At 37.0% G+C, this 21,451-nt stretch overlaps 1 protein-coding gene across 1 annotated transcript; it reads right to left on the bottom strand.

The window, feature by feature from the left end:
• Window positions 1-225: 225 nt before the first annotated feature.
• efhd2 (EF-hand domain family, member D2) lies at window positions 226-20,932 on the bottom strand. The gene is made up of 5 exons (XM_077223980.1): window positions 20,843-20,932; window positions 20,373-20,683; window positions 3,836-3,983; window positions 3,551-3,685; window positions 226-3,319 (listed from the first exon to the last, which is right to left on the bottom strand). The coding sequence occupies exons 2-5, from the start codon at window positions 20,654-20,656 to the stop codon at window positions 3,188-3,190; spliced, it is 699 nt and encodes a 232-aa protein (XP_077080095.1). The 5' UTR covers window positions 20,657-20,683; window positions 20,843-20,932; the 3' UTR covers window positions 226-3,187.
• Window positions 20,933-21,451: the final 519 nt, after the last annotated feature.

Below are 21,451 nucleotides of genomic sequence, written 5' to 3'. Positions count from 1 at the left end.
TTAGGTGACACCTTCTCAGTGATAGTGTGCCCAGATTCTCAAACGTAAGTCTAACAAAACAAATATTTCTAGTACTTTAAAACAATCAATTATATTTGTGCGTGTGTGTCTGCATATATATATACAGTATATATATACTACCCAATGTATTTAATATTGTTTCTAAATTTTAGATACGTGAATGAATATTACACATAACCATATCAATGACCAATATAAACAAAATTTTTCCAAATTAAAAGTATTTTTATTGTCACAAGAATAATTATACATTTTAGTAAGAAAATCAAAAACAAATGTGCATATTATAGAAGCCACATATCAGTATGTATAAGCTTACAAGAGTATGATACCATACCCACCAGTTTCAACTGAAAGTGACAGTAAGGTACAGATATGGTCAGGATGGTTCAAGGCCCTTTCAACCATTGTCAAATCGCTGGAATAAAGAATGAAACAATATAAACATGACATAAGATGAAATTGTTTAAGTACACTGTCATTTCCAATCCTCTTGGCATTACATTTCACGGAAAAAAAAATCTAGCAAAATAAAAAGTTAAAAAAATGTTGTGCTTTTTGTGTTCTCTAGCTTGGAAGGAGCAGATTTACACAGAAGTTAATACTGCCAAAGCTCTATTTAAGTTATTTAGATGTGCAAACATTAATTATAGAACCAAAACTGTAAAGAAATTCAATGACTAATCATGACTTTTTAAATAGAATCTTAACATTGTAGATCAGTTATGTTCAGTCTAAATTCTAATTAACTGTTCTAATAACTAAAAATTCTAATAATTAACTGTTGATCAGCATCATGAAGGATTTCAGGAAACTTTACAGCGGAATGTTGTACTAAAACAAGCCTAACAATACCGAAGTGTGAAACCATTTGGCACAACAATGGAACAGTTAACATCTCTCTCCCTCTCAAAAAAATAAAATTAAAATAAAAAGACAGATTGTTGCATCATAAGTCGACTCATTCACCAACCAATAACATATGCACTACTATAATAACCCCTTAAAACCCAATATTCAAAATACTTTTCAGTTAAACAGTAGGTAACAAAATAAAAAGAAAGTAGATGTCTGGAAAGATTGGGAGATAAATATTTATACACCTATTGTTTGAATTTCCACAGAACTAGTGAACAAACAAGAACATTTACCAGTGACTCAGAACACAGAAACAAGGAACATGAAGCATAGCAGTTGCCAACAATATTGACTCTAATGTAGAAAAGAATAAAGGTATTTTGCCTTTATTTATTTGATTGTAAAGGATAATCTGATACACGGAGAATAGAAGGGAGACAAGATTGTAGGCAACAAAATACATATTGAAAAATAAGAATGTTTTTTTTCACAAGACCCCTTTCCATACAAAACTAAAATTATTTTTTAATTTTCACGACATGAAAATATAGATTTGTCTTTATACATAGCATCTCAGTTACTTTTGCCACAGTGTACTGCATGTCACATGACCATTAAACGTTCAATTGATTACGCTTGTGGAATGATATGTTCCCTCATTTTTCAGATGTTGTCACAGTGATCTATTTTTTAAAACTAGATATTTAATAAATAACATTTGTCATTTTGATGCTTGAATTCATGCACCAGGTCTACAGAACAGGCATGCCTATATATTGTTTTAATAAATCATATGGCTTGATTCTATTAATAAAACACACTTGCTTTCACCTCATCTCACTGTGAATGGGGTGTTTTGCAAGGCTTCTAATATTGGTCATAATTTGACAAATATTAAGCAAGCCAGACTTTGATTTAGGCAGTTGACACTTGAGAGATAGTTCACCCAAAATTAATTTTCTCACCATCATGTCGTTCCAAACCTCTATGAGATTCTTGCTTCTGTGGAACTCAAATTAATATATTTTGAAAATGTTTAAGCGTTTTTTTATCCATACAATGAAATCTAAAATAGTTCTGGACCTCACTGACTTTCATTATATGGACAAAAACAGTTTAAGTATTTTTCTTATGTCTTCAGCAGAAGAAAGTTATACTTGTATTGAACAACATGAGGGTGAGTAAATAAAACTATGGGTGAACTATCCCTTTAAACAAAAGCTGAGGTGGTGGATTTCACTCATCCATCTGGTATCTGACCTACCCCGTTAGCATGTCACAGTTACTTGTTTAGCACACATGGAAGCTCAATATAGGGGTTCAGAGGTTAAACAGTCAGATGACCTTGTCCTGACAACACTTCCATTGACATGAACCACACAGTTGTTGAAACTAAGTTGCAATTACTTGCTTTTGTAAGCCATTTCAAATTCACAGTCATTTCCTATTTTGATTTTATAGACCAATTGTAAAGCATGTGTGTGCCACATTTAATATTGGACACCATACAGAAAGTGGAACCATGTATGGACAACGACACCACAGTGACCATGCAAAAAACTATATATAAACACTCAACAAACACCATTATAATCATCACCACACATGCATACACCCAAAACCACCTCTTCATCTCTCTCTCTGCTCAGTAAAAATTCTCAAAAGTTAAAAAAAAAAAAAAAAAAACTATTTTGGGCTCTTAATGTATCTGTGACCAAGAGCAGAGATCTGATGTACACTAATCCTCTTATGTTTAAAGGGTCGGTGAGGAAAATCTAATTAGTTATGGTACAGTGTAAAGCATTTCCTGCATATACAGGAAATTATGCCACTGATATGAATACAACAGATAGGATATGGCATACTGAGAGTACAAGTCGATTAAAAAAAACAAAAAACAAAAAACGTTAAAACCCCTTAGGCGTTAGAATTAAACCCACTGACACATCTACAAGAACAAGACGCAAGATGCCGTTAAAGCTAAACACGATACTGACGCAACGATGAGGTGAATGAACTACAGTACATATATATACACAGTGTACTGAGATCAGTGTCTGGCTTCACATTCAAAATCAGCCTGAGAGAGAGCGAGAGAAAGAGGCAAAGATAAAACTCGACAAGAGATCCGCTCATGAGCACAAACTACACAGGTGTTCCCTCTCTCAGGAAGATGAATCTGCATGGATTTCTGAGTGTTTCACAGCCTTGCATAGTATCTCTGATTGCGGGGGACTCTGATGACAGACAGACAGACACACACACACACACGTGGATGAGTAAATCGAGGCTGTTGAGGTGGATGCGGTTATTTGAAGGCTGACTTCAACTCTTTGAAAGCGGCTTGTCTTTGTTTCCTCTCTTCCGCCTGACGCTTCTTCTCCTCCTGCTCATTACGGATTTCCGCCTCAAACCGGTTTGATTCGTTAATGGCGTGCACCTGTCAGAGGAAAATATACATTTTAGGTGATCCTAAATTGGATTTTCTTATCAGTGGCATTCAATGCAACTCATCTAGGCAGGAAATTAAAGACATTATTAAAAAAACAGAGCTATCATGGACTAGGATGGGTTTAATAATATAAATTAATTTGCCACGTTTTTTTATTTTTGTGGTGTGAAAATAATAAGGGGTGAAAATAAAAATTATTAAAATGTCATGGTTCTTTACTTTTGCTTCAAAGAATGATTTGGCTCCTTTCACTCCCTCAGTTGAAACGTCAATCTCCGACAAACGTGCCAAGACGTGAAGTCCACTGTCCTCTGCCAGCTCTCCTGCTGCTGCTTTTCTGAAGATAAGGAGAAACTAGAGGAAAGGATGGCGATGATTAATGTGGGGAATATTCACCACAGAAAATACTACTTTCATGTGAAGTACAGCTCTTCATAATGTACGTTTTGCTGTAAAATACAGCCAAATCTGCAACCAACTGTTTTGACACAAAGGAGCATTTACCTCTCTGAAACTGAGTTTGCCATCCAAGTCTTCGTCTACTTCTTTGATCATGTTCTTCAGGCCCAGGTGAGTCTGAGGTGCTCCGAGTTTCTCCATCATCAGCTTCAGCTCCATCAGATCGATGTAGTTATCCTTCTCTGAATCATACCTGCACACACACACACACAAAACCAAATTATTGAAGCAGAAATATCATGGAAAATAAAACATTTTATGTACTATGTTTCTGAAAGGATCTGCCCATTTCATCACTGGTGATATTGCGGCAATGCCTCCATTGATCAATAGAGGGCAGTGTTAAAGAATAACTGGCCCCTAGCTTGGCAGGAAAACCTTGGCTGTGTCAGAAATTGCCTCCTATACCTTCCTATAAATGGCACAGCCGTTTATAGTGGTGTCAAAACCAGTGGACGTTATCGAGTGCACTCATTAAATCCTGTAATGCACCGCACGACGAGTGTCCAACTGAAGTACACTGAACAGCTAGAGAATACCCATAATGCCACTGTGGGTCCTGCTGAATGAATTCCCCCATCTTGCCAGAAGATTGTGCCCACAGCTGAATTATCCATCCATCTATTTTCCAAATCACTTGTCCAATGTGGGTACAACGTAATATTATACAGGTATAAATTCATTTTTAATTGATTATTAAATTGAAAGCTCTCCAACATGTATAATCTCAAAATGCTTATACAAAACGTCAAAAAAATCAACTAAATTCAACAAATATTGCAAATTGTTGTGTAGATCTCATTCATATTTAATTTTATGCGAATGAAAACGAGTCTGTGAGAGATAGAGGTACAGTCTGTTTGTTCAATCGGTTGTACTAATATTGATCTGCCTTAAGGTGGACGTTGACGCAATTTTCTTTTAGAAACAAACTCTGTTATATTATTTTCATGTTATCACTGTGAAGCTGCTTTGAGACAATCTGTATTGTAAAAAGCGCTATATAAATAAAGGTGACTTGACTTGACTTGTGCCTATGTCAATATGTTTTTATGACATTAATGTAGTGGTGGTGGTTGAATGACCTACACCAGTGGTTCTTTTTTTACTCCAAGGCCTGCTTTTTCCAAAACAATATTCTAATATCCGAGCAGATATGGACCTCTGCTATGTTTCTGGATGTCTGTGTAATGTTGTACATCTTTATTTTCTAGTGGGTTTTATTATGTTAATACAATTAAATTAAATCATTTTAAAACCATTGGAAGTTTTCTTAGGCTCCTCAGCTCCGAGCCCCTGGTTGAGAATCACTGACTTACACCAAGGTAGACTATACATCAGGGGCCAGTTGCATAAACATAACCATTATGTTGAAACTGTCTTAAGAACTAGTATGACCAACTTTCAGTTAGTTAAAAAGTCTTACATTTTGCTATCAAATTAGACCAATCTACGTTTTTATATACCTGAAGTTATGAACATCCTTGATCACTAACCTGTAAAATTGATGTCTAACTTGTAAGACTAGTCTTAGCAATTTATGCAACTGGCCCTAGTACAACCAGTCTTGTTTTCACTTATGTACAATTAGATATGGCGTCTACCTTGAGTAATATACATTACGCGCTGAATTTTACAGGAAATAATTAAAGCTGACCGACCAGCATCAATATCATCAGTCAGAGCAGAAGTGTTCATTAACAGTCACACATTTATTATACCTGCTGCTGAGATCATCTTAATGTCCACCCTGCATTTTAAATAATTAGCTTATGAGCTGTTGGTAATTTATTGAGTTACTAGCGATCCAAGACACCAGTGTGTACATTTGGCAGCATTCTAATCTGTAAACTTTAAACACAAAATCTGCAGACTAAACATAAGCTAAACATTCAGTCATTTCTCGTTGATCTCTCTCACAAACGAACACACTTCCTGTGGTACAGTAGAGATGTGATCGCTTATGGCCTTTAAAACAAGAGACATTAATATCTGCCTCCTCTTCTTTTCTATCTATAAAGAGAAGGTGTGCTGAACTGATCCACAGTTGTACATTTTCTGGTGCAAAGGTCAGAAAATTGTATGTTGGTGGGGGAATGGTTGTGCAGCAATGTGTGTTAGTGAGGATGGACTAGTCACTCTCAATCGTTATTTATGAGACCACTTCCTCCACACGCTGAAACGCGCATATTGCCAAAGATGAGGTCTTACGTTTGCATGGCAACAGGGCCATTTTATTAAAAGTAGAGGCACTTGTATTTTTTGGATGAGGCTCTTATCAACTATTTGAAAAATCTTCTTCCTTTGATTCTCACTTCCTTGTCATTTTGTTCTTCCTTCTTCCCTGAAAGATACACCCGATAGTGTCCTAAGATTACTTTACAATGTGTTTTGGACATCTATATTTTGGACAAAAATAAAACCTAAAATAAAATGAGAGATATTAAAGTAAAATATATTACATTTAAATCAGAGATATTAAAATAAAATATATATTCTGTCCCAATCCGATTTCCTACTGGATTCTGGTGCTGAGTTTATCTCCCTCATTAACTCCTAGGCAATCCCAGCATGCACCCTGCTCATGAATATGGAGTGTGTCCATCTGCCTCAAAGACATGGCTATTGTATTCCTGTCTACCGACACGAGACACCCTGCTGATGCCAAGTCTCTCTCACACACACACTGTAATAACTCCTCATTAACCCTGTATCACAGACTAACTGACATCTTCCTATCAGTAATTCAAAGGCCAAAAGAGTCTTTTCATGTTCAGGGCCACAAAATCTCTCAAATTAACTCTTCATGCTGTGGCATCTGACACATTGGGCAAACCTTGATCACATGGCTCTGAAAAATGCTGTTTGATGAGGGATCGCTGTAGTGGAGCATCTGAGCCATTGTGTAGGACTCTTGTTTCTCTTTGGATGCTGCTATCGTGGGTTTGGGTAAGGATTACAGTACAGCAGCAGTTAAACACACTAATGTGATTTCAAGGCAAGCAAGATTGAGTTGGTGGTTTATTTTTAAAAGACAAAATCAGAATCACGAAACAGGGCAACCAGTGTCCATAGTGGTTTTAAATCAATAATTTACGTCCGTATACAGTTAGTCTGTTTAACAAAAGAAAGGTCAAGCATGCCCAGTGCGATTAAAGGTCAGCTGTAATTTAAATCCACCATGTTTAATTATGCAGTCAAACCTCAATGCCTGAAATCACATACGCTTACTTGCTCTTCAATGACCCAGATTTGCCAAATATTACTGCCAAGCTTCGACTTTCAGTGTTTTTTTATTTTATTGTCATCAGTCAAGCTGAATCACTGTGTTAAATAGTGTCACTTCCTCTCTGTCATGCTCAACAGTTGTGAACATGGTACATTTTATGATCTTTTGTTTTATCCCAAACCCATTTACATAGAAACTTACATAGCCAGCCAGAAAGTTTCAGAAATGTACAAAAATCTCAATGCAAAACCATGTTAATCAATATGGCACACTTCCAGCAGACTTGGTTCCAACACTAATATACACTTACGTTCAAAAGATTAGAGTCATTAAGAATTTTTTTTTTTTAAATGAATTGGTGTATTCAGCAAGAAATTGATCATTAGTGACAGTGAAGATGTTTTTAATGTTACAAAAGTTTTCAAATAAACTTATTAGTCAATTAATCAGCCTTGGTGAGCATAAAATACTTGTTTTTTGTTTTGTTTTTTTACATTTTATCAACACCAAACTTTAACTCAATTTACACATTTAAAAAATAACTCAGTCTTAAGCCTTGAAACGAAGCAATACGCTCTAAGATAAATCACAACATTTGATTACAAGTGTTCCATGAATGGTTTGGGGTTATGAAAGAGTTACAAAACAAAAATGAAAACTTCTGCTCTAGGTGTATCTTAGTTTGTGTAAGATGTGTACCACTATATTTTAACAAGTGATAAAAAAATCTAACTCCATCTACTCTAACCATGCGTTTTGAGGCACGTCACAGGCTATTAACAGCTCCAAAGTGCTAAAAACCCAACAAGACAAAACAGTAAAAGTTCATCTGGTTTCACAAATCTGGGACACAGATTATTTCTTACCAAATGCAGCTTTTACAATCTATATGTACCTGCAGAGCAGATGCTGCCCAAGTGCCGAAATAAATAAATTTCCCTCTCTTTGTCACCAAGTGCAACTTGAGGAAGATCAACATTTTTGCCCAAATAAGTCTTTAACTTGAATAACTAGGAAGCAAACGCAATCAGCACTTCCTTATAATAACTATGAGAGAGATGGAGTTAAAGCCATGATCAGATTCAGACTTCCTTCTGCCTTAGCAAAAAGGTTTGTCTCATTTGATTGGCTTTGCTGATAGCTGCATATGAACCCTGAGTGAATTCATGTGCTGTTGTTGGAAAGAAATCAAGTTTGATGAGTAATTATAAAGAAAGAAAAGAGAAGGAACAAAAAAGCTAGCATGTAGCTACATTTGTGCTCTTGGTTTGTGCTCTATGAAGAACTCTTGAAACATTTCTCATTGCAAGCCTCAACTTGAATGAAAGCTAAGGATTTTTTTTTCTTGCTTTTTAAAAAGGTAAATGTTTAAACATGCAAAAATTTTCTTGGTGACTCTCAGTGTTGAGGCACAGGGACTTCAGCTAATGTGGTTTTAGCTCGGGTACTGCTGACTGCTCCTGAAGACGGACACAAATGTGCTGAATGTATCCTGCATACTTGACATGACACATTGTAGAAAAACAACGACTCAGTCAGAAACCAAGTGAGAGAGAATGAGGAACAGGAAATGCATGAATAGTCTTGTGAGAGCTTCGATCTGTTATTTCAGCACTGACCCCATAAAAACTTACTTGCTGCACTTCTAAATTCCTTCTCAAAATTAATTTACAAAGGATTTGTTCAAAACGAACACATCAGTTGAGCCATCCAAAAGCAGACATCTGACTTAAAAAAAAAACATTTTGAAATGGGCAACTTAATGGACACTTCAAACCAATGACATTAGCATCAGTTCTTCAGATGGACAACTCAAAGACTGTAAATATAACAAGACAGTTCACTCAAATTACAATGAATGGGAGAAAGTGCAGCATGCAATAAATATAAATAAAAGAGAAAATCAGTAATTTGTAAAGTCACTGCAGCTGCCATTTAGAAGCTCTGGTTCCTATAAAAACAGATTTGTTTGCCATTTGAGCATAGGAAACAAATTATGGGACAGTTCATATCAGATTTTGTTGCCGCTTCAAATTATGTTTGACAAGCAGATTCCAGTATTTATCCATTCAAGTAGACAGACGTTTGTCTTACATGATGCCCAAAATAGCTGAACGGAACCATTGCAAATATGGCCATAGAGTAAAATGACTTTCCTAGAATGGGACTTTGACAAAAGCTTTGGTCACTGTTGCTCACTCTGAGACTTCCCAGATTATTCTATAGTAATATTATGAGATAGGAACAAGGGTTTTTGCACATTGTCGGTAAAAAGTGAGCTGTGTTTTGCTCACAATGAAGGTTGCCTTTGAGAGGATGCACTCCGATTGCGTGTATATGGAAGTTAAGTTAAATATGTCATGCAGTAAGCACGGTACTACTTCAGCTACTAACTACTAACTACTTTTAGTTTCATTTTCACTTATCAACATGGTAACATCCATACATCTTTGCATCTTTAAAAACTTTTGTGTGTGTGTGTAATGAATGATGCTGTACTAAAACTCTGAAAGCTTGTGGTAGGGCCGAATAAAGTTGAGGTTAAATGGGGCTAAGTTTAGAAGGAAAAAACATTTTAGCGAAACTGTCGATGCTAACCCTTGTGTACTAAAATACCACCAGTAAAATTCATGCAGACTGTTACTTAAATCAACCATTGGAGCTAAATGGATTGTGCATTGTGGACTTTGAAAGCAACTGTTTGTCAGAATGTGTGGCATGTAACAGGATTTGGGATTAAGCAATTGCTGAAATTTACTAAATGCTGCCTGATGCTAGCCTTAATACTCATGCCTGTCAGAACAGTCATGCTTTAATGCATGCCTATAGCTACTGCTGATGTAATTATGAAAATTTCTGATTAAATTTGAGTGGAATGATGTCTTGGAGCTAAAAAGAGACTGCAGTATTCCAGGCTGCAGCTTAAGGTGGTCTGAAGGACAGTAGCATTTTCGTGTATATCAGCACATCATGGACAAAACTTCATACTGCACTATGATGCACAAGGAGTGACCAACCAACTCTTTTCCATCCTCCCTCCCTTTTCTATCTCTCTTCCTGCCAATCTTCTTAATCTCAGGTTGCCAAGCAACAGCTAACGGGAGAAGTCATGGGAAAACCCTTGCAAACACGCAATCAATTCGGAGCACATTCTTTATGATGGCCCAGCGTAACAGGCGTGATCAATCAGGACCACACACACCTAAAAAGTGTTGTTGAGCATTTTACATCCACTTCACATCTGTTTAGCGTGTGTGATGACATCATTCACGCTCAATTTAATTTCTGGAGATGGGATAGGATGAGGGAATGGTTCGGAGGGAGACACACAACAGCAAGCCTCAACATAAGAAAGAGAATGAAATCAAGGTCAATTACATTAACAGATGATTGGAGAATTGAAACTTCCCTATATTATCAGGCACAAAACTTGATATGCAAATCTGAAATGAACAACCTACACAAAATCATTTCTAAAGGACTGTAACTTATGAAAGGGAAGATACAAACTTTTCTGAAATGTGATCAGCTAGTTCATGTTCTTATGCGAGACTTAATTGACCGGCGATCTGACCAATCAGAATACGCCATTTTTGTCCGACAAAGCAGTCAGGAGAGTTTGTAGATTAACATTGAAGGATCTGAACTTGAAAAACGGAGTGTACTGACGTCTTTTTGCGGTTAAAACAACATTCCTTCTTATGTTCATTCATGTTTATTTGATGCTTGATTTATTTGATAAATTAACTAGAAGGAAGAGATGATCGGTTCACGAGCAGCTTTAACTGAGGCTCTACAGAGATCTGTCAGACACATTAAAGAGCCACAAAAAAATTGTATTTATTGTTTAAATTTCTTTAAAAAATTACCAAATTTCATAGTTGAGACTTTGTTTCATATCAAAGTAACCTGGTCTGTCTTGTCTGTCCTCTCTGCTCCGTAATGTATTTTTCACTGCGTGAGAGCTTGTCGGACATAGCAACAGTAACTAAAGGGGGTGGGTCTTTGCGAACGGTCAATTGGCAAAGAATATATGAAACCACAGCAATTGTTCCCCTTTTTTTGATTTATAAAAAATAAGCTAAATGCATTACTCAAAAAACACAAAGATAACCGTTAGAATATACATTTCTGCTTTCAAAGCAGAAGCTGACAGCTTCCTATTCATATTTCTCCAGAACATGGCCTTGCCACCACCATCCGACCCACTTAAATCAGTTTCCCCATGAATTAGCGGAGATCATAGCATTCAAGGCTTTTCACACACTTGAGATTCTTGCACAAATGGTTGATAAGAAACTTCTACAATCAAGAATATTGACAGCAAAATGTTTCAGATCATTTTCGGCTTCTCCACTTCAACCGGAGAGAGTAAAATGTTATTATAAAATGAAGATGATCCAGGCTTCTGAATTCTGATATTCAATCCAGCTCGCAATATAAAGACGACATGCTAAAAGCATGAAGGTTTACATAACTGTCAAGATGGATCATTATCCACCCACTCCATAGATGACAGTTACTGCAGTGCAGTAATGATTAACATACAGCAAAAAAAAAAAAGCTGAATCAAACCTGCTTGATGCACAAGAGAGAACAAACCTCATTGGTTCTTGCAGAGGCCCAAAAGTGCTGCGTAACACACAAGAATGAACCCTATTGGTTCTTGCATGTCAAGCGAACATGCTTGAACTTAGGGGTGCACGATTAATCGTAATTTCTATGTAATCGCACTTTAATCGAGATGGCTTAGTGCGATTTTGAAATCGCAAAAGCTGCAATTATTTTGTATGCGCAGCTTGTCATTGATGTCCAGCTCTGTAAACGCTGCTCCATCTGAAAACACTGAATTTGAATCACTTATAACGTGAATTTGAATAAACAAAAACATGAGAAGCATTTAATAACCTCTTGTCCAACAAAAGAAAACATTTAATAACATGCTTTTCCTCCTAACTCACTTTATAATGACAGTTGAGCATCCTTCTGTGAGATGATGTGGCTTCTTACACTGAATAAGGCAGTGGTGCGTTAATTGGTCATTTAGGGATTTCCTGGAATGACGGGGGTTATCTACTTTTGTGGTGGGCCATATTAGGCATGTCTGCACGAGAGCGCCCTCTGGTGTTCTGATGGAGCAGCATTTACTACCGATCAGCCGCACTGCATTGACAAACCTTTGCCAAATCGCGTGCGGTTTCAGTGCAATTAATTGTGCAGCCCTTCTTGAACTTAAAGGGATAGTTCACCCAAAAATTCTGTCAGTATTAACTCACCCTCATGTTGTTCCAACCCCGTAAGACCTTCGTTCATCTTCGGGACACGAATTAAGATATTTTTGATGAAATCTGAGAGCTGGATCACTCCTCCATAGGCTTCTAAGGGATTGAAACTTGCCAGCCCCAAAAAGTTATTAAAGATTTCGTTAAAATAGTCCAAGTGACTACAGTGGCTCAATCCTAAATTTATCAAACGACGAGAATACTTTGTGTCTGCAAAAAAAAACAAAAATAACGACTTTATTTCAACTATTCATTTCCTTCTCTGTGGGCCACGAGTCAGTTCACTAGTGTAATGGCGTAAGCTTCTGTTGTTGTACGTCACACGCATCACACACATGACCAGCGTCGGCCAATAGTGAGCCTACGTGTGACGTATCTCTACGCAATCACACTACGTTAACTGACTAGAGGCCGACAGAGAAGAAAATGAATAGTTGCAATAACCTCGTTATTTTTGTTTGTTTTTGCGCACAAAAAGTATTCTTGTCGCTTGATAAACTTAAGATTGAGCCACTGTAGTCACTTGGACTATTTTAACGATGTCTTTAATAACTTTTCGGGGCTGGCAAGTGTCAATCCCTTAGAAGCCTATGGAGAAGTGATCCAGCTCTCAGATTTAATCAAAAATATCTTAATTCGTGTTCCGAAGATGAACGAAGGTCTTACGGGGTTGGAACAACATCAGGGTGAGTAAATACTGACAGAATTTTCATTTTTGGGTGAACTAACCCTTTAACTGATGTGTGCATTGATGAATGTTTATATGTGAATAAAACACTCAATTAAATCTGTTCAGTGTATAACGCGATCGTGTCTCTTTGGACTAAACCACTCAATTCATATGGATTAGTTTTACGATCTCTTTATGAACTATTCGAAGCGTCAAAGTGGTAGTTATGTAGCGGTCTATGGAGGGACAGAAAGCTCTCAGATTTGAGAAAAAATATCTTCATTTGTGTTCGACATGAGGGCGAGTAATTAATGACAGGATTTAAATTTTTGGCTGAACTAACCCTTTAACTATTTCCCTAAACATAGGGTTGCCCCGACTAAAGATTTTTCTAGTTGACGAGTAGTCATTCATTTAAGCCATTAGTAGCCAAGTTGCACGTTTGGCATTAATTTCAATATTTTAATTGAGTGATGTCATTGGAAAAAGAGTTTCAGGCCCTTGCAAACATTGTTCTACATTACAGAGAAATACTAAGGCAAAACAACGAGCCATTAAAATATAAATCAAGAACTCAAGCGGGACAAGCGCTCACATAAAGCTTGAGTAATAAGCTTAAAGTAAAGTAAAGGCAAAAGTAATAATTGTGAATATGTCGGGAAAAAACTGAAAGGAAGTGAACTAAAACACTGAATATTTTAATAATTTGTTGATAAACTAGTGTTTTCTGAGTTAGTGTCTGCTACAAAGATGAAGTTGAGAGAAATAGTATAAAGAGAAATGCACCTTAAGTTAAACGTCATGCAGTGAGCGTGGTAAAAATTTAGCTTCCACACTCCGCACTTTGACATGCGCCGAATAATAGCGCACATTTATCTAGGTTAATGTTATAGCGAATGGCCATGTAAAGGGGCTAGCGTTATGCCTGGAATGCCTGGTACAGTGTATGATTTTGGGCGGTCCTAGACGAAAGATGTTCAATCATGGCGATTTCTGTGGTCGTGGCTCAACGGTGGTCCTACAAGGTACAGTTAGAGGCCATTGTCAAACTACTGACCTCAAGCTACGTTTGCAAAATTGGCATGCCAAGTTGGCCTCTTTTCCCTAGCCATGACACACGTCCATATTCTCCAATTTTGCTTCCTCCTTTTTTTCAGCGCACATAGCCACAATTGCCAAAGTGTGATCTTGCTCTATTTGTTCAACACTAGCACATGCGGATGACGTTTTATGCTTCTATACTAACTTGCATCGTAGCCTACGATTCAATAGGTGTCATTATTGTAGTGTGATTTGTAATGATTTTAGGATTGCTGAAACGCATAATCTGTAGCAGGCTTTAGGCTACTTCTTACACGTTTCAAATTATGTTTAAAATCGATGAATGCTAGGAGAACATTTGGATTTCCTGCCCGACATAATTACCACATGGGCCATCCGTTTCAACGATCTGTCACAAACCGTGTGATTCGCCAATTCTTGCAGAGTATATTTCTGTGACTAACCGACTAATTAATTTTTTGTTGAATAAGCCTCTTCTTGTCGACTAATGTTTAATTGACTATCAGGGGGAAGCCCTACCTTAAAGCATGTATGTTTCTATGACTGTACAAAGCTCATGAATATTTAATGAGGTAACTAAGCACTGATGCAGTTTTTGTTTTCAGCAAGGCACTGCATTTTCCACCACTGTAGCTGATGATCGCAGGCAGCACTAACCTTGATCTGCCGGGATTATAGACCAGGTGACTAACCATTAGTCCTTAAGCAGAATCCTTTACGGATCAACCAATGGCCACACAATCTCTAAAGAGGTTATTTATAGTGAGCAAATAGTGCAAATCATGAACATAAAACATCACAAACAGAAAGAACAGGGAGGAATGGCCTGGTAGGACAAGAACTAGAAGAGGAGGAGAACTTCCTGATGATGTGCTGAGGTTACATATGGCCTTTCTGGAAACATAACAGCTAATCTAAAGCACTTCCTGGTGATTATGAGCACGTGATGACTGTGTGTGAAAGCCAAATAATGGTGTGTGTCTAAATAAACCTCACACCTACACAATTACAGGCAACTTCTGAAGAAAAGACACCCCTTGTGTCAGTCTTTTATGCTACTATATTGCTGTTAAATTGTTAAATTGAATAAAGCAAATCAATAGGGGAACCTAATTAAAAGTTTTAGAGACTCCAATTCAAGACTTGTGCATGGTTTGAGTGATCACTTGCTATCCGTCTTAAATATATGAAGTTACCAAGTGTAAATACACCCCCCTCCTCCCCTCTTCTCCTGTAATATCTTATTTGCTGAGACAGTGTGCATTGATTGGCTTCCTTTTCTTAACTTTGTCTTATCCTCTTAGGTCACTGTGTCAGTTGGATTTGGCAGCGTGCAGGAGATTTTGTGGATAAATTCCTTGGCTGTATTTACCTTTAATGTATCTACATCATAGAAGCACAACAACATCCTGCTATCCAAACTGAACAACTGCGCTAAAGTTTTTTTTTTTTCAAACATACAGGATATTCAGAGATTGAGGAAATGGGTGATTTAGAGAATAATCACATCATTCTGTTCTCTGCAGGGAGAAAGGCATAACCATTTAAGGACTTGGCAAATATATGAGCTTGAGAGTGAAGTGTTCATTGCATTCTGCTATAATACATTATGCATGACTACAATGAGTTTATGATGGCCGCCAATGAGAAACAAGCTATATTTTTCCTACTGACAACTCACTCCTACACCTCTGTGCCCTGCAGATATGTTATGGCTTACGTCTAAACATTCCTAAATGTTCAGATGTTATCTTTTCTAGGAAATATGGCCTGGAGAAAAGTGTACAAGGAAAACAATGTCAGGCAGAAAGAGGAAGAGCACAGAGTTATCTTCTGCTTCCTTCATTACTGAAGGCGACTCCACAGGAACACGCCTCATAGGGCTAAAGCTTCTCGTTCATATGTAGGCACAGCATGGGGCCTGCACACATAATCTCTCAGCCAATTAGGGCAACCTGCCATTCACATGATCAGAGACAGTATTACCAATGAGCGGGGGGATAAGAAGGGTTGGTGTTCATCTGTTTGAAGTAGGCTACTGTATCTAAGATAGCTGTCCATTAAAATATCACACAACTGCATGCAGAAGTGGAACGGATTTCCATTTACTGTTAAAAATCAATCGTTTTAAATACTACAAGTGAATTTGCGCTGGCGCTAGTAAGCAAACAGCAAAAATGGGAGTAAATTGTAGTATTGTGTAGACATAACATGATGGCTTTCTGTAAAGCTGCTTGGAAACAATGTATATTGTGAAGCACTATACAAAATAAATTTGAGTTGACCCACCCTTTGGTCAGACTTCAAGACTAGATTTTTTGGCAAAATTTAAAGTGACAAGGAAATTAATGGATATTCTGGTTGTTTAAATATATTTTGAATAACTTGTAATATTCTCATCATAATGGATGTTTTTTAATAAATGATGACAAAAAATAGTTACGCAAAATATAAGATGAGTCGTCAATACAATATATAACCAAGTGTATTATTTTAACCCCAAATTCAACATACAAAAAATGGTAACTGCAAATCCACGTTTCACTGGCTGGATTCCTGTAGTTTCTGCGAATTGCAGAAATCCATTTACAAAAAAACATTTGAGATGTTTTTTTTGTGTTCGCTGCATTCAAACTTAACACCAACGCTGTCACTCAGTTTTTGCCACTCAGTGGGTATAACTGCAGTGACTCCCATTTACTGTGAGAATATGTGAATACCCTCATGTATATGTGTGTGTGTGTGTGTGTGTATATATATATATATATATATATATATATATATATATATATATATATATATATATATATATATATATATATATATATATATATATATATATATATATATGACATTTCCAAATATGGTAATGTTATTAAATTATTAGTGTTTTAAAAAGGTTAGATGAAAGAAAGAAATGAAAAAAGGGGGAAATGAGCATGAACAATTAATTATCCAATATTAGCAGATATATATTTAATACAAACTAATGCTGAAAAACGAAAGCAGCCAATAACCAATATGGTACTGATAAATTGTGCATCCCTAGTAAATATATCAATTTTAGTTAGATGGGAGTTTGATTGCTGTATCTGATGTAAAAAAAAAAGAAAAAAAAAAGAAAAAAAAAAGAATTCTTGGTGAGGTGAAAATACACAGAAACTTCAAAAGACATGTTCAGACATGAATGAATTCCTCTTGTGTATAATCCTCAATGCTAAACTTGCATCTGCATCTGCTTAATCAATCTTAAGACAGGGTTATGTTCTTTTATAAACTTTGTAGATGTTGCCACCTAAAGAGCAACAACCACAGATGTTTCAGCAGGTTTTTGTACCTTGTACCTTTTAACAAAGCAGGTGCACTGGACAGCTCCTACAAGTATTGTAGTGTACTTAGCTAACCGTGAACAACACATTTGTATGCAATATTATTAATTACCACAGATATGTAAAACATCTGGGCTAGTGCCGTTTTTTTATTCTGATTAAAATAGAAAATATGCAAATCACTACTTATAACAACCATACCATGAAAGATAAATGACCTACGCAAAGTTAACGGTTTCACATTAAGTTTCCCTACAAAAAACACCCAGAAATCATGGATTTGAATGCTGGTCCTGAACCAAAAGTTTTGAATCCCTCTGAAAAATGGCCTGAGGTCAAGGCAAAGACTGCATTCCTCTTATCAGCTGGACTCTGGCCAGTCTGTGGCTGTTACGCAGTTTTCTTTCTCTCTCCCTGTGATTTTTCTGCCTCCCTCGTCCCTCTTCACAAAAGCAGTTAGAAAGTAACATTCACAGAAACTGAAGCTTGTGAGCGTTTATTGAGTACTGAATGTGCCTACAATGTGTGATGCAAAACTAAGAATATCAGTATTAGTTTGGAAGGTCATAGTTATGAGATCAATGAGTGAGTTCTTATGACTGCATACAGCATAAAGCATTCCCAACCTGCCTCCTCACCGGCCATGTCTAATCCATGTTTCGTTTATCTATATTCAGGGCTTTAGGCAACAGCACAAACATCTATTATATAGCTGTAAAGTAATAAATCAATTGAAGAGGTGCACAATCATCTGTTGCCATAAACCTGTATGACATGGAGAAGCAACTAAATAGCATGTTTACAAAACCCTTATCACAAAGATTCTTAAAGGGGAATAGACCATGAAAACCCCAAGCTAATGTTTAACCTCTGAAGTAACCAGAGGCTTTGTTTCCTCTGTGACAAAGGGAGCTATGCACACTTCACACTCTCCTAAAGATGAAACCATCTCACCTGTCTCATTCAGCCCATATAAAGCCAAGGGCTACACCATCAAAAAAAACGAATGAAACTAGTGCTATATCTCACCCTGGGCGAGGTCTTGCAAAGTGAACTCAGCGTTTGGCTGCACAAAGAACCCCTGTTTACAGACACAATAGAAAAGGTGATACTCTGAAACAATAGTCTATATACAGTTATTTAGCAGAAGAAAAAGCTCCAGCAAGCCTTTATCGACTTTTGTAACACCCATGTGGATATCTAGAGGTAATGAAACCATTGTGATTGGTATCACATCTATTTTGCAACTAGATTAAACAGTTGAACAGTCATAATTAATTTTTCTCTAATGCAGATTATTCTAAATCAATTATTTAAAGAGACAGTTCAACTAGAAACTAAATTTTGGTCATCATTTACGCACCCTCATGTTATTCCAAACCTGTAAGACTTTCTTTCTTCTGCAGGACACAAAACATTAGGCTATATTTTGAAAAGGTTTCCGTTGTTATTGTCCATGGGGTCCAATGTTGTTTTGGACAATGTTGACTTTCATTGTGTGGACAAAAAAAAAAATACTTAGACACTTTTCAAAATATCTTCTTTTGTGTTCCATAGAAGAAAGTCATACAGGTTTGAAATGACATGAGGGCGAGTACATGACAATTTTCATTTTTGTCTGAAGTATCTGAATCAATGTGCTTATTGTTAACTAAAACTTAAATAAAAAATAAAGCTATATAGAAATATAAAAAAACTGATAATAAAAAGGCAATAACAAAAATACAAATAAATGTAAAGATAATTCTAAATGTGAATAAATACTATAATAGTATATAAATAATGCAACAACAAAAAAACAAGAATCTGTGAAAACATATCATTCTGATAAATTAAATTCATTTGTGACATTTTGAAAAATGCAACACAAGCAAACTCATCTAGATGCAAAGAGCTCCTCACACAGATTTGGGCGGCCTGTTTTGGCTAATTTACAACAATGGTAGCTTTGTTTGATAGCAGAAATGGGGAGAGGAACCCATCACTTCCTCAGTGCACTAGTTTCTCAACCAGCCCCATTTCTCACATCGCTGAGCCCTGTGTGAAACCGACCCTGCAGTCACAGCTTCGGACTGACCACTCCACGACACAGAGACCACAGGGGACGCATTCCTGGAGTGACTCTCACGAAGATTCGGCTTCCCGTAGCTGCTTCTAGTTCCCAACATTCAGCTCAGAGGAGTTTCTTTTGTTTCTGTCAGTGAAATTAGCCTGACATGAAAGGCCCTGTGCCAACCCCGTATGCAGCAGACAGCATTTACAAAAGCTCTGACAATAGTTGCAAGTCGAACGTGGGGAAAATTCTTAAACTGCCTTCATTCATTAACCATAAAGGAAGAGAGCAGTCTCACTATGAATCCGGCCAAGGTGGCTACAGAATTGTGTCATACTGGGCAGTCTAGACTGCACGGCAAGCCTTTTGGTTAGAGACGCAATGAAACCTGACCATGACCAAAGGGACTTTCTCAACCTATGGTTCAAAGTCCTACATATATCTATGTGTGAAAGAATGTGGAATAAATGATACCGACTTGGGTGGGGCTGAGGTTATGGTCCTTTCTTAGATGTGTGAAAGAGTTTCAGCCAAAACATTTGCTGCAGAATGGAGTAAACAAAGAGTGACAAAAGTGGCATACATTAAAAAGAAAAAAACTAGATAGCTTGTTCCTGTTTAAACATTCAGTTTAGATTTAATGCGACAGAAACATGAGTAAATACCTTATTAAAAGCATTCTAAATAAATAATGTTCAAATGTGAACTTTCATTTTAAAATAAAACCTAAAACTAAACCAGAGGAAAAATTGTCAGGCCATGTTTCTTTTAGGGCATTTAGGATCATTTAATTGGATACTTGGAAAAATGAATGGATGATTAGGAAATTAATTTAAGATAGATAGATAGATAGATAGATAGATAGATAGATAGATAGATAGATAGATAGATAGATAGATAGATAGCATACATCTGCTGCAGCAGCACTGCAGGTGACAGTCGGTATGAGTAACTTACTCTTTGAACATCTTCTCCATGTCTTTGATCTGCTTCCTCGAGAACTCCTTGAACTCTGTGTAGGGGTTGAACACCTTCATGCTGGGCTGCTGGTGTCCACCGACGCCCTCGTTCAGCTCCCCGCGCCGCTGCAGTTTGGCTCCCAGCTCTGAATCCGCGCTGGCCGTGGCCGGTTTCTCGTGAGCTCCGTTCTCATGAGACCCGTCCAAAACCACCGCGTCCTGGTCGCCGTCTTCGATCTGCAGCCGACGGTTCAGCTTCGATGACAGCTCGTCCGTTGCCATTTCGTCTTATTTCTGAAATCTAACTATCTACGGGGAAAATACAGTGGGATAAAATGCTGCAAAGCGCGAAGTCCATATAAAGGTTCAGTGGGTTAAATCCAAATTCAGATAAGCATTTGATTAGAAACGCTTTAAAATGCAAATCATTCGACTTATAACTGTGTGAAGGGATACGTGTAAACCCACTGATTCAAACGGACAGCGCTCGTGCGTATGATGACGCCTCCGTGATCGCTGACGGTGAAATAAGCTCGTGCGTATGCAGTAAGATGGACACAAACCCGCTTCTTTACGCCACGCCTTTTAAAGAGACTCACCGGACACGTAAGACCACTTACAACACCCTGATACCTTTTGATATTACACAACAACAATATAATCTCACCGCATGTGTTTTTAGTTTCAGGTTGTTATTAGCCTATTATAGTTATTTGAGACATGACGTAATTTATTTATCATGCGAACCAACTTCTTTTGTCGACCAATTCCAAAGATAGACATGGAGCTGTTAAATCGTGACATCAATTTTATAGACCACCAACACCAACCTTAATTTATTATTTTATTTATTTTACTTTTTTATACCAACAAGTGGTTTAAACAAGGTAATGCTAAATATGGATTAGCCTACTAATGATGTATGTATCTCTTCAGTAAACCCACACGGAAGTTATGCCTGCAAAAAGATTTCCCTGAATTTCCACAAAACACTTGTCATTCAAGTTCTAATTCTTCACATTTTGCATGTAGGCCTACACATATTATTTAATTTATTTATTTTTTAACATTAAATTC

Source organism: Siphateles boraxobius, unplaced genomic scaffold (assembly GCF_051911475.1).
Source record: "Siphateles boraxobius isolate OS27281-9 unplaced genomic scaffold, OSU_SipBor_1 9, whole genome shotgun sequence".
In the NCBI taxonomy this organism is placed as follows: Eukaryota; Metazoa; Chordata; class Actinopteri; order Cypriniformes; family Leuciscidae; genus Siphateles; species Siphateles boraxobius.
This window is presented reverse-complemented; position numbering and strand designations above follow the sequence as displayed.